A 15025-nucleotide genomic window follows, 5' to 3' on the forward strand; every position below is an offset into this window, starting at 1 on the left:
CTAAACACACGCCGTCGACGTTTTGGGTCTTAGGTAGCTTGCCTCACGATGTTTTTTCCTGCCCCGTTCGAGCCGGGGGCTGTGCACCAATGGATTTTTTAGAACCTATAATCTCAGCGATCATTCGTTGAAGCCTGTAGGCCAATTGAGTTTTAAATAGACTTCATTTTAAATTTATGTTAAGAAATAAAAATGTATGAACTATCTTAGGGGGAAATACTAAAATGCGAGTGCCAAACAGATTGTAACTAATAGACGGGTGCGTTGTGCCCCACATTGCCACCACAACTTTTGCAAGCAGGGAATACACTACATCGGATGGAAATGAATGGATTATGGGAATAAGTTTTTTTTTGCTTTTAACAATGTTTTCTTTTCTTTACATTTGATCGGCCATATTTCTTTGCAAAGGCACTTTAAAATCCTTGATTAAGAGATTCTGTATTTTGTCTGTTTAATGATTTTACTAAAGTTGATGTTATCTCTGTTAGCTAATTACAGGTAGTCAAGTAAAACTTGGCTTTCCTAGTGGCTGTACCGCTCACTATCAGTGTTACTTAATCAAATTATTATTGCAATTTCTCTTTAAATGAACTATCAGGCAAATATATATTCGTTTCATAACCTAAAACAATTATACTATACAATATTTAGTTAATCTAAAGCCGCTGAACCATAAAATGGTTGAAAGCGTCAGTGAAATTCAGTGTTCCGTAAGAATTTCTCATCGTCACAATGGGCAAATCCCCTTTATAGCCGTTAATACGGGATGATGTCCACCAGAGGCTTTTGTTTACTATTGTCATCCTTGAAATTGGATCTTTATGCACCTTTAAAGGGAAATCTTAAGCGACAAAAAAGCCATATTTATATAGAAATTGCTTAATTATCTAGAAATAGAATTTTCTGACTAAATACACACTCTAAACAGAAAAACAAATAAAGAATGGGACAGAATTGCTTAGGCTTTTCCTGTGCCGAAATTGAAGTATATTTTGAGGCTTGTATTTAGCTTCAAAATATACTTCAGTTTCGTACGATAAAAAATGGTTTCAAAAATTGTATGACCGCTATAATTGTATCACTCTCGGATTCATGTGCTGCAAACGCGGGCTGTTCGAGGTATTTTAGATATCGCGGGTACAAAACCGTCTACAATAATACATTGATGGATATAAATATAATACATAATAAATAAAAATAACATAAAATAAACGATATTCCTTTATGTTAATACGAATTCTATGAGTAAATATGAAAATAATTTCGACAAAATCTAAGCTCTATTTCATGAAAGATGTATAAATTACGGATAACGAAAATACGGTATTTATTTTATATTCCAGCTTGTGTGAATACTAGAAACAGTTTCGCTTAAATTTAGATACGTTTGAAATAGAATAATAATTTATTAAATGTGAGCAAATATTTCACATCACTGAATACGTTTCAGAAACCTAGCTTTTTAGGTATTCAAACATAAAATCGTTCAAACATACTATATTATTTGTAAAACTTCATGTATGCTAGAGAAATACAAAAAATATGACGTCAAAATATTTTCAGACATGTTACAACAAAAATTTCAAACTTAATATAAATAAAACACTAAACAAACAGTAAAAAAAAACTTAAAATAATAAAATATATATTGTTGTAAAATATATAAATATTTTCATCATCGGTAGTTGCATTTATAGAATTCCTAAATGTGTTATTGCTTGAGAATAAAATTTGCAGCTTAATCTTTTTCTGAAATACAAACTTGGTACGGAATAATAGTCATCGCACGTTATATCAAGCAAATTGTACGGATCGAGCGGGAGTCGAGGGGAAGCGTAGGAGGGGGCGGGGAGCCCTAAGCAAGGCCAAGCCAAACGTACAGTGACCCGCGCGTCGCGCAGCTTGACGTACGCAAAACAAAATGTCGGACGAAAAACGAAGTAACTTAATCTTCTCTAGGAATCTACTAAAACAATTTCTACGTATGTATAAAGAATCGCCGTGTCTATGGGATCGTCGTAGTCCTGAGTACAAGCAGAAGAAGAAAAGAGACGAAGCTATTTGTCGCTTGACGAAGCTAGTCAACGAATACGACGCAAAAGCAACGAGAGTCCATGTTTGTAGGAAAATTGAGAGTTTGCGATCGTGCGTACGACGGGAGTACCTTAAAGTCCAGTATAGCTTACGTCACGCGCAGAACCCGAATGAAGTGTACGAGCCATGCCTTTGGTACTATAACCTGTTATCTTTCGTATTCGAAGATACAGAGAACAAAAAGGTGAAATGGCAAACGGTAAGTATAGCAAATCTTGCATACATCAAACATTTTGTGGGTAAAAAAATTGTTATCTCTCGTACTTTTTTAATTTTTTTATTCTTGTTATTTGGTAGGTATGCAATGTCTTTAGCTATTGCGAATAAGTGAACCTGTATCTTTTAAATATCGCGCCTCTAATGTTTGATAAGTTTTTTGTCTATTTATGTACAGTTTAATATATAAGGCACCATCAATACACAAAATATAAAAATACTTACACGGATGAAGTTTTTGTGCAGCTATGTACTTTTCTAATTTTCTTCTTAATACGATTTCAGCTCCATATCTCCCAACTGAACCATTGTCCACAAGTAGAAAGTAGGCATGGCGATTGTTCAGCACCGCCAGTTTCGATCTAAAAAAATAAACAATTATTTACAAAAGCACTGTTCAATAAACATTTGATGAACAGAAAACACATTGTATGAACAGAAGTACATACATGTCTGAAAGGATAATAAATATATTTATGTAAATAAATAAATAAATAAGAACAATACAAATGGCGGTTATAACAATGTCAACACACAAAATATTTTTTTACTAAAAACTTGACGATTAAAAAGTGGGGGATGGGTTATTGCCAGTTCTTCTCTTCCGTTCTACGCATTAGAAGCCTTTTCGACGTTCATAAGTGTACATTTTGTTACATAAATTATTCTTGAATTTAAATAATTGAGTTGTTAATCTCTTATCACTCAATGCCTATGGGTTTGATTTCTCGCAAATTGATTCGTACTCATGAGGCTGGTGAGTAACTAAAACCATCACACAGATATTTTATATAACTTAAAGTAACAATAAAATTCTATAGACTCTGTCATACATAAGCGTGGAAAAACAATAGATGTTGAATAAGAAGCAGCAGAGGTATTTTCTAATATAATTTAATTCTAAAACTCACAAAGGAAGAATTCGTCAATGCAATGTTAGAAGTTTAGATTGCTATGGATCAACACAAATCCAATTCGTGAATATCTTATAGATGTCACGCTATTTGTCAGACACACTTTTATTTTCTTACCAATAAATAAACAAAGTTGTTCAAAGGAAACATTGAGGTCTCATATTCCTGAATGTGTTTCGCGATAATGTCAATTTAATAGGCAAGTAGACGATCAGCGTGTGCCTGACTCGTGCAGTCGACTTTTTGCGTCTAAGGCAAGTCGGTTTCCTCACGATGTTTTACTTCACCGTTTAATGTTAAATGATATAGAAATTCAATAGGTGCGAAGCCGGGGTTGGAACCCCTGACCTCAGGAATAATTCGCACGCTAAAGAACTGCTCTTGCCAACATTGTTTAATAACCATTAATTTATCAGAAATCTAAAAAGTAGACGTAGACAACGTAGACAAAATATTGAATGAAGACTGCAAAACTTCTAACAAAGGCTATGTTTTTCATTAAAAAAAATTGTAAAATGTCGGAGATGGACGATATCGCATGGAAATGCTACCTAAATCTGAAATAAATAAAATGAAAATGAAGTCTGCTGCGGGCGAAATTTCTAAAGAACAAAACAGATTTACAAGAAATTGTATTTTCGCTTCTCTATAGTGTAGATGTATGTAGGTTTCGAGGTTGAGGTATCATTTTCGTGTTCGCAACGTCCCTTAGGAAATTATTATTATGCGATAATCCATTACAGCTTTCCACGGGAAAGGATTAATGGGTTTTCAAAGAAACTTGAACTATTAGTAGAATGTCTTATACAGCTAGAAAATAAAGATTTATTTAACGTAAGCTTTAGCTGGTTATTTTTCGGAAATGGGAGTTGATACAATTCTTAAAGGCAAGATGACGTCGGAGAGTATTAAGGGTCTGTTTCACAATGTCCGGATAAGCTATTTATTACTTATTGTCTGGATAAGTTACAAATAAGCTATTTATAACTTATTGGTAGGATAAACAGTATTGCGTTTCACGACTGTCAGTTAGCGCTATTCGTCATCAAACGCGAAGTATCTTCTTTGGAACTTTTATATTTCGAATAATTTATGTATTGCATAGCTATTTGTTACTTTATCCATACATTGTGAAACAGGCCCTTATCCTATAAGTATCGCCAACAGTTAACTGTATGTTATCATTTGCAAGACACAATTACCTAATAAAACAACAAATAATACAAACGTACGCTTCTTTTGAGGAACCCAATCCTTAATACGGCTAACTAATGTTCTTGAAATTTAATAAACTTTTTAAAATGTAGCAAGCATATAGTATTAAATAAATGTATGAGAGGAAGGCCTAAAAAGCCTAAATAATTAGTATAAAGAGATTGGATTCACATATGAGAATCGGGATTTATTTCGGTCACGTTGCCTTATGGAATCACTGAAATGGACAATCGTTATTCTACGAGCATAGCAGTGTTTTCCAGCAAATTGTATTTTTATGCCAGCCTCAAGGCGTGGTTCGAATATAGCCATATTAATAAAAAAGTATTTCTTTAAGAGCAGATCCAACATTAATTTCTATTTATTTATTCATTTACAAACACATACAAGAAATTTAAAAAAAAGTATATAAGAAACACAAACATAAATACATGTATATATAATAAACATATAAAATAAAAAGAAAAGTTGAATTAACAATAAAAAGGATAATCTTGGACAATAAATATAACTTTGGCAAGGATGAATCCATTTAATACATAATGCCTACGAATATTGGAATGGATAACCATATAAAAAAGGAAATATACTATTTTCAGGAAAGTGAAGTGGTAAAAGAAAATCCGGAAGTGATAACATCTGATAATTATGAAGAATCAGCAATTGTATATCCGAACTATACGTCGGATTCCATTATCGACGTACAAACCCCACAGAATTTTTACCAGGATATTTACGATAAGAAAATATGTGGGGGAGAACTCAAAGATGAATATGACGCAATAGGTAAGGTATTTTTAGTAAATCGTTTTTTTATGTATAGGCATTTAGTTTTTTTATGGAAAATAAATTCTTCAAATCTCTCGTTTGGAAGCCATTCAAGTATGATAAGATAATTCAATATTTTCTTTCGCAATTTTCGGGACGATGGAATGACATTATCGGATATTGCCAATTGAATTGTAAAGTTGCTCGGTTCTACATATGGCATTTTTGTATTAATTTATTTATTTTTGGAACAGGAGGATGTATAGATACCGCCGCCCATGGTCACTCACATTGACAGAAGGTTTGCAAGTGTTCTTGAAGGACCCTAAGTCGAATTGGTTCGGAAATACTTCAGTGGGCAGCTGGTTCCACATAGTGGTGGTGCTCGCAAAAACCGCCTTAAAAAGTATCAATGTTACTGGGGAGCTTCCGCCCAGATGTGAGAACAGTACTCCATTAGGAGCGGGAATTTCGCTTTATAGAGTTACAAGCGGTTGCCTGGAGTGAAATACATTAAAACATGGACTAAATAGAGAACCATGTTTGTAGAAACGATATTTTTATATAGTTACCATGGTAACGATAACCTTTTGCATAATACTTTGTGTAACATTTCTTTGCTTTTCAGGATTCAACGTCGCAGCAAAGCTTCGCGCTCTTCCCGCTAACACAAGAATTTTGGCTGAAAAACTCATCAATGACGTCCTGTACCAGGCACAAACTGACTCCCTAAGTGCCTTTACAGTTTTGACATCCCCGGACCCAATTAAATCGGAAACTATTATATAATATATTGTTTTATTTATAATATTAGATATATCATACTAGTACATAGCAACTTTCATCCGTAGAGAATACATGTATCAATAAACTGCAAACTTTATTTGACTTAAGGCGACTGACATCGACTTTTCGCTCGATGTGAATATACATAGAGCATACTCACATCACCTGAACATTCGCGATTCGCCTGTGCTCCATCCAATCTACAGTTGCAGTCAAAATGCGGACGTAGAGGTGGTGACGACAGACTTGTAATGTAATCATCAAAGGTATTCGCCAAAAAACCGACAGCCGAGTGGAGCGCGCTCGGCGTTCGTATCGAGCTGCTCGGCTCGATGTACTAACATGCCGAATATTCGACTTTTAATGAGCTCACATCGAGCGAATATACAATTTCAGTCACCACCTTTATAAATCAAAATAGAAGTGAAATATTTTATTGATATTTGTCTTCAACAAATATACAATTGGCCTTCGTTCTTACTTCATCACTTAAACACAAATAATATACTTAAACACATATAATATTTTCTTATTTTGTTAACGTTACAACCTACTAAGTATAACCATAATTGTCTATTCTCTATTTATTTATTATCTTTTGTCGATCCGAAGTGGTGGAGGCCTGATGACCTGTAACACAGGTGCTCAACCTTTAGCAGGCATCAGTCTCACATAAACAATAACTATCCCTCAAAAGAAGAATGACAATTATTTACATACATTAATAAATAGTTGTAACTTATCATGTATGAAGTTTTGTGAGAAAATAAATAAAGATTATTATTATTATTACAAATTTATTACCTAGGAGATGCCATAGCGTGGTAGGGGACATCTCTTCCTCTGCCAATGAGTTCATTTGCGCCCTCAACGATGCCCCAGGGCGCTATACCAATGCTGACCACGCGACCAGCACGCTGTGACCTCTCTAACTGCAGAGCATCACCGACTTGCCGGGTCACACCTGGGTGGACAGAAATAATTGGATCAGAAAAATACAGAAATGAACGGTGAACGGTTACGTATTCGTAATTCTAGCGTATGAAGCCGTTGAATTATTTAGTTTACTTTATACCCCTGTCTATCATATTCCAATTTCGGTAATGTCTTAATAATCTTTCCATGTATTGTACATTCAAATTTAAAATCACACCATTTTTGTATTTGCGTAACCTTTCACGCAGTCAACGGAAGCTCTAAAAACTAATACATTTTTTGGTTCCCAAAATTTTTTAATCAATGCCCCGCTTATCATGGTAGCATAATCCTATATATTATTTAAATGTTTATAAGTAATTTAAATTGATATTATAAAAAAAAATCTCGATTCCTGTAAAGAACTCGAATCGAGTGGTGAAGGTTTGAAAATTTTGTATATCTGTAGGATATATGTGCAGTAGCGTATGTAAGGAAAATTATGTAAATGTTCAATTAAATTTAAGACCAAATGAAAACTTCCAAGATAATAATAATGGCCAAGAAAGTGTGTTAAGTCGACCGAATGCCTCTAGCAAGTTGAGCAAGGAAAGTTTAATTTCTTAATTATACAATGCTGTTTCGAGTAACGCTATCTATGCCATCACCAGTGCTATTTCATTTTCAATCATAACTTTTGAGAAGTAAAGAGATAATTTTATAGTGTAAAGTAATCTCTATAGGAAACGCGTTGTATGAGTATTTTTGCATTGTTTCATCCATACAACGCGTTATGTACAAATGATTCACGTAACTTTTTCGTAAAAGGGGATTAATTCCATTAAGAAAAAACTATATTTTGACCGAAATAAGTATATATTATTAATTTCACAATACAGATAAAAGCTGTATGAAAACCAGCGTATTTTAGGAAATCCCCGCGTTATATGGGGGGAATATCGTGTTATACGAGGGACTGAAATCGCGTAATAAATAAAAACGTTATAAGATTACTGACAGTAGGCATTGAACTGGATTACTATATGCACTATTTTGTCAATATCATGAAGATAAGAGAAGAGAAGTCTCATTCGGAAACTCACTTTTCATACAAAGAGTATCAGATAGTATGATGTATTTTTATACAAAGCTGATCCTGGAAGCGTCGTCTATTCTTTTGTTTATAAGTAGAAAGTATATGTTCTGCATTTGATGTTACTTTTGTATTATCTAATATGATCGAAGTTATGGATACCTGTGTTGGTGCCTCCAGTAAATATCCATGCACCTGTGGTCTTCGCAGCTTTCAGAAGACCTTTCCTCAAGACTTTCTTCAGCTTGGGTTGAAGGTCGAAATTGGCCTTCCCACCCTGGATGGTGATGAGCAGTTTTGGCCTTTCCAACGCCCATTCTCGTGTGAGCAGTTGGACTATTAGCTCCGGTCGTGTATCGTGTGATAGACGGACATACTGAAAATTACGATTTGTTTAATATTTATTTATCTAGGACCATCGCGTTGAATATTTTTGTTTTTTGAATGTAATTGAGCTGTTTGTCGGAGGCTCATCTGATGTTAAGTGATACTGCTGCCCATGGACACTTATATTGACAGAGAACTTGCAATTGCGTTGTCGGGCTTTCTTTTTAAATAATTGTTTGTTCGTAGATATTTTGATGGAATTTAATTTTCTTCACATTTATATTTAAAATCGTATACACACACACAAATACGTTGTTGTGATACACGTTTTATAAAGTTCATTAAAATATACCTGTGCTTTCGTAGGGTGTGGTCCTCCCTGGAACTCCACCGTGCCATAGGCATCTGTTGGTGATGGCTGAGTATGCTTTATGGGCACCCATGCTTCACCAACAGGGCCAATGGCGATGTTGGCACCGTGCGCGGTCTTGCTTAGGCCACACCAACATCTAGAAATTTGATTTTCATTTTTAGTAAGAAATTTTTGTATATGTATGTTTTGTGGCGAATTCTTTGCATATAAAATAGGATCACTTAAAAAAAATGACCTTCTATCATTCTGAATTCCGAGTTTCAATAAACAATTATCAAAAGAACCTGTTCAAAATTGTTTCTTGAATCTAAAGCTAAAAACCTTAAAAAATATATGTGGTAACTAAAATATATTATTAAAAGGATTCCCTTAAGAAAGTTTCCTAAGAAAGTTGCAGCCTTCCCCCTTTGAATAGCTTATCTAATTCTTTGTCCGAGATAGCTGCCATCTCTTCGGTCTCCTATACTGGCGACTAGTAAAACTTCGAATCTTTTTAGCTTTATAATGAAGCCTTCACACGAATTTACGAGCAGTTTCATGGTTTAATCTGTGTTTTTATTTTCACTGCCACTTCAAATCAAGGACGTAGAAGGAACAAGAAGAACTAGCAATAAATTACTCTTTTTAATAGCCAAGTTTTTTGTTTTACACAATAGTTGTAAGGAGCTGCAACCATTACACTATTTTCCACATGACATCTTAAGTAATTAGTAAATAGTAGTAGGTATGGTGAAATAGGAACGCGCACTTACATAGTCGTGGGAACAACACGCAAATACATAGTTGAAATAACTAACATCACCGCATACACGAATTCAAGTTCGACCAGTCACCACAAGTGGTAATACTTGAAATTATTACTGGTTCAAAAATATATTTATAAAGTATGTTTAGGAGGTTTTATGAAGGAAGAAGGTACACATAACGTATTAATAACTGTAAAAACGGAAGCAGTTGTCCTTAAGCCGAAAAGTTTTAATCTTTGAAGTTTCTGAGTCAACAGAGACCAATAAAGCTTTTAGGGCGAGGCCCAAATATATTACTCTACCTTTAAATTCATATATTTTTGTGCGAAATGAAAAGGCACGACGTGTTTACACTAGGGACGGTACAGATTTCGTTGAATAAGAGCGACAAAAGTATGACAGCCTTCTTTAGTACGATAAAACTTGTATATATTCGTTCAGTTTGAATTTAAATACGATAAACTTTGATAAATTCGGATATCTATGACTAATTTCTTAAATGATATTGTACGAGCCAAGGTTATACATTTTGCTAAGACAGAGTTTCTTAGTTTTAAAATCGTGGCGATTTCCTTAATTGTTGGTGTTACGCCCCGAGAGTATAATCATTGCAGGCAATCTCTTCAACATATCTATTGCATTAATCTAGCATCGTTTCATACCAATAAGCATTTAATTATTTCGCATATATTCTATTGTTGTACGCGAGTTAACCACAAACATAACGAGAAAAATAAAATCTGACCCCGATGACCCAGGAAATGTATGTTATGTGTGGTAATCTCTAATAATTATTATTTGTATCGCGTCATATCATTTATTCACATGATTTAGATTTTATCATATCAAGTATCCGAAGATAACTGTCTACCAATATTGCCATCATAAAAAAGGTGAAAAAGAGCTGCTGTGATCTCAAATGACAAGGTGGTTATCTTTTTGCATACTATATACTACATACATTTCGTTTCGCGATGATGTGTGTCTTTTATATTATTTACTTCTATGTTTGCGGCTGCATTAGAGTAATCTGTAATGTTTTGTGGTGTAAAATTTTGATTTATTTCGCATACAAAATAACATACACAGAAAAAACATGGCAATGTTAACAGTAATAAATTAAAATATTTACAAATAGACTTAAAGTATAGACTCGCACCACCTTTGACAGTTAAAATTAAATATGATAATCGCTTCCTCAGTTATTTCCAAACATGTGCCATGTTATCTTAAATATGTATAAACATGTATAAAATAATGTGCGCTTTATTTCGCCGAAGGTATTACAGCAACATATCCATCGAGTATCTTGAAACCTTTTTATATTAGAAAACAAGCATTTGATGTCTAGTACGACGCAAGGAGTCTGCTTCTTTTAACATTAATTCACCGTTATAAAATAAAAAAATAACACATATCTATACGCAGGTAACAAAAACATCAAACCTCCATCTGACTTGAAGGAAAACAGGTAACTAATTTTCTTCTCACAAATTGACAGTTTCGACTTGTAAGATCGGTCTATCGGAAAGCCTGGGGTCTATCTTATAACATAATTGTAAATGAACCCCGTATTTCCAGCTACCGCAGGGATGCCTTAAACTTATATTGAAAATGGAAATGTCAAACTTTTCTCATAACGTGATAAGTAGAGAAGAAAACATTTATGTCCGTCTTCATTTGGTCGGATTTGCATTTTGTTTATTCTTATATCAGCGATTTACATAAAAAATTTCATCATTTGAATTCAAATTCTCTTTTCATTTTTAGTAAATTATATATAATAATTAAGTTTTCTAAATGCCACGAGATAAACTATTTACCCTCTAATGAGGATAAGTAGTTCATACTAATAGAAATAAAAATAATTTTGACATAAGACATACATGTTTAATGTTTATCTTAATATATATAAATTACGTGTCACGTTGTTTCTCCGCTATGGACTCCAAACTACCGAACCAATATCCATCAAATCTGCACACCGTGTGCAATTTGATCTAACCTCAAAGATAGGATAGCTTACATCTCAATTTATACTCGCAATATTATTTTATTGTAAATAATTGTTTATTACTTGATACAATTGTAACAGTTGGCGCTGTGTTAAAAATACCAACGTTACACATAAGCTTTCTACCTTTCACATAAGTTTTCGTACTGTTTCCCTTGAATAGTTTATGATTATGTAATATAACAAAAATCTTAGCCACAGCAATGCTTGGCCGAGTCTGCTGGTGTTTAATAAGACAATACGTATGGAATAATTGGGAATATTTGGAATCAAAGTGAGTATTGTTTTTTGTATATAATAAGAGGCAAACGGGCAAAATGCTCACTTGATTAAGTCTGTAAATTGTATTAACTTACTTTTTAGAGTCACCTGTGCGTGCTTACAGATTTTTGTGTAAACTAAAGAAAATATGTCAACTTCAATACAACTACTGCTGATACTTCAATACACGATATCGAAGTTACAATTGGGAGAATTTAATATTTATTTTATATTGCGTTACTTTCATAAAATCCCAACTAACTTCAACTAATTTGTAATGCCTTTAATTAGACTGATAAGCGATACGAAGTTCGTTTTTTTTTATAGAACAGGAGGCAAACGGGCAGGAGGCTCACCTGATGTTAAGTGATACCGCCGCCCAGGGACACTCTCAATGCCAGAGGGCTCGCGAGTGCGTTGCCGGTCTTTTAAGAATTGGTCAGCTCGTTGAAAGAGTAAATGTAAGGTAACTCACACATGCTCGTCCTTGGCGCTGGCAACGAAGCATTTACACTCGCGTTTATGGAAAGTGCTTTCAATCCAGCTACGTGTGGTTTTCTGAAACAAAAAAACATGTCATGTTACTTCTCCTCTTGAAGGTTTCATTTCACACTCTAATAACGAAGACTCGTAAATTTCAAATTATAAAAAATACTAGTAAGGTCCAAAATTGGAACTTTAATATTATATTTTTTTGTTTTATGTTTACCATAATTGTCATGCGTTTTAGAATAGATAGTTTGTAACACATACTGTTGATAAAGCATTATATATAACGTGACTAGAAGTCCCGTTTTGAACGAGACTTCCCCTTTTTCCAATTACGAGTCCCGGTGTCCCCAAAATTAACTGTGGGGCGCCAAATTGTTTTCAGAAACCGCGCGAAATTTGAGCAGTAGAATATAAAAAATCGTGCCAAGAGTTTCATTATTATTTGAAATTTTCAGCGGCTATATTAAAACAAATTTGTTATTCTCATAAATATATGACTATATTACCTACTAAATATTACTAAACATTATGGGTACATTTTGCAATTCGTAACTTTTAAGGCAACTAACTTTTTCTAAATACTTAAAAGTATTTTTTTTTTAATTGAGTACTTTTTATTTGACCTACATTAAACCAATGTCCCGTTTTGAGTCCAAAAATAAATGGCCCCTTTCATTATATGCGGTTAACTTTAATAAACATAGAAACAAATAATTTTCTCTCACCACGATATCTGAAAAGAACTCAAACCGTTGTTGATATTATAATGAATACCGAAGCATTATTTAAATGGTTAATTACTGATCTAAAAAATCGAAGAGTAGTAGAAAATTATTACAATTTGTTTATTATTTAAAACACCTGAGCCAATATTATGCAAATAAATTCGCTTTTAATTAGATGTGTTTTGTTGACGACTACATGTATTTGGGTTAGGAATGGAACGTTAAGGGACTCGTAAATTAATTAAATATTTAGACAAGTTTACGTTAACATGAGGAGAGGTTTTGCTGACTTTGCACTTAAAAATATTATGTTTATGTATAATTTGGGTCCATAAATAGTTAGTTTTACCGGTATAAGTCTTCTATAGATAAGTTTTTATATATTATTATACATTTAACACTTCGTTACATATAGAGATATAATAAAATTGATATAATTAAATGCAAAGGCGTAACTGGCGGCCCTATCGCTTATCTCTTCAAGTAGAAAAATACACAATAAATAGTTAATTAAATCTAACTAAATCAGGAACAAAAATAAACTAAAAACAGACTCATGAAAAAGAAAAATACATATAAATCACGATAATTATATATATCAAATTCTTAAAATACCAACGCAACATTACAAACACATTACAAAACTCTTGGATTAAATTTATTTAAAATGAAAGGAAAACAATTTGTGTTGAAGAGTCATGTCTTGTGCCTTGGCGAATACAAAACAATATGTAAGTGGAATGTCTGCAGCTTCGTAAAACTTTTGTTATTTCAAATTGATGTTAGCTATTTTCAAGACACGAAATGGTATGTTGGCTTATAAATGAAAGCTTTAATTATATTTATTAACATTTCGTTGCAGAAATATAATACAATTGGCATAATAAAGAGCGTACAAATTCTTAAAAGGCCGGCAACGCACTCGTGAGCCCTCTGGCATTGAGTGTCCATGGGCGGCGGTATCACTTAACATCAGGTGAGCCTCCTGCCTGTTTGCCCCCTGTTCTATAAAAAAAAATTAAAAGAAGGGTGACTGGCGGCCTTATTGCTTTTCTGCTCTCTTGTATTTACATATTTGTTGTTCTTTTTCCTTCGTGACGAGTCTTGTATTTGACTAACGTTCAGTCCGATATTAAATTAATACTAAGATATAATCTTCTATAAAACTGTAAATAATTTTGTTCTACCGTCAATAGTTTCAGTAGTGTACTGTGTAATGTTTATTGGTATTTTTTAATATCGAAGTTTGCATAAAACGAACCACTCAAAAATTAAAAAAAAATTACAGTCTAATTTCATCAAGAATATTTCATCAAAGATCTTGCCCGCTCCACGCCCTTGACTTGCGAACTGGTAGTAAATTTAAATTAACAATTAATTTAAGTTTTTGACGTTCATAAGTATACTTGTTTAAAGATATTTTAATTGTTTGTTTGATAGTCAAAGAATGTTTCAGACAGTCCAGTTTTGTAATTTACTAAATCCAAACAAAAAAATATTTTTTATTCATATTCTTTTTAAGTATTTTGGCTATAATACATTAAAGCGGTTAGCTGTATCTTCAAGAAAAAATTAAAGTAATTAAATTAAGTTTTTAAACTTTGTATTTAAAATGACATTCGTAGAGGTTAATAAAAATACAAATTAAAGGCTCTGAGACGATGCCAACAAGTGTAATTACCGACTTCTTCAACCATTTCGACGTTCGCGGCGTTTTTAAAGTAACTAAAGCTTGATTAAAATATATGACACAAATGGCCTGGGCTTGCAGAATTATATTGGCACATCATTTCTCTTTGTGTTGTACAGTTTCATAACAGTTATGCGCTGGTTTTGGAGAAAATATGTCAGACATAGAAAACTTGCTTTGTTCATAGTTTCACGCTTCAACAAATTTCCTAACTAACTAAAATATGAACATCCCAAAAATTAAACTTTAGGGTTGCGAAATATGATGGGCCATACAAGTATTACATAAGCAGATTCACTGAAATATATCTTCCTCTCCTCTTGTCAGCAAAATTAAGTGAAGCTCTCAAAAATAATACATAGTACATAAACGTATTAGTTTATTGTAGGAATC

General features: G+C 33.3%; 2 protein-coding genes across 15 annotated transcripts in view; one reads left to right on the plus strand and one right to left on the minus strand.

The window, feature by feature from the left end:
* LOC111002621 (transient receptor potential cation channel trpm) overlaps positions 1 to 15025 on the minus strand; it is a 133011-nt gene that overhangs the window by 42869 nt on the left and 75117 nt on the right. For all 14 annotated transcript variants that reach the window (XM_045634462.1, XM_045634461.1, XM_045634466.1 and 11 more), the window contains 5 exons: positions 12201 to 12283; positions 8684 to 8840; positions 8167 to 8380; positions 6801 to 6960; positions 2539 to 2675 (listed from right to left, as the gene is read on the minus strand). In XM_045634462.1, coding sequence (XP_045490418.1) covers positions 2539 to 2675; positions 6801 to 6960; positions 8167 to 8380; positions 8684 to 8840; positions 12201 to 12283 — 751 coding nt within the window. The remainder of the gene's footprint in view (positions 1 to 2538; positions 2676 to 6800; positions 6961 to 8166; positions 8381 to 8683; positions 8841 to 12200; positions 12284 to 15025) is intronic.
* Positions 1897 to 5999, plus strand: LOC111002624. Its single transcript, XM_022272782.2, has 3 exons — positions 1897 to 2296; positions 5042 to 5228; positions 5839 to 5999. Exons 1-3 carry the CDS (start codon positions 1925 to 1927, stop codon positions 5997 to 5999), a joined length of 720 nt encoding a protein of 239 aa, XP_022128474.2. The 5' UTR covers positions 1897 to 1924.

This window comes from Pieris rapae, chromosome 3, assembly GCF_905147795.1.
Source record: "Pieris rapae chromosome 3, ilPieRapa1.1, whole genome shotgun sequence".
NCBI classification, from domain to species: domain Eukaryota; kingdom Metazoa; phylum Arthropoda; class Insecta; order Lepidoptera; family Pieridae; genus Pieris; species Pieris rapae.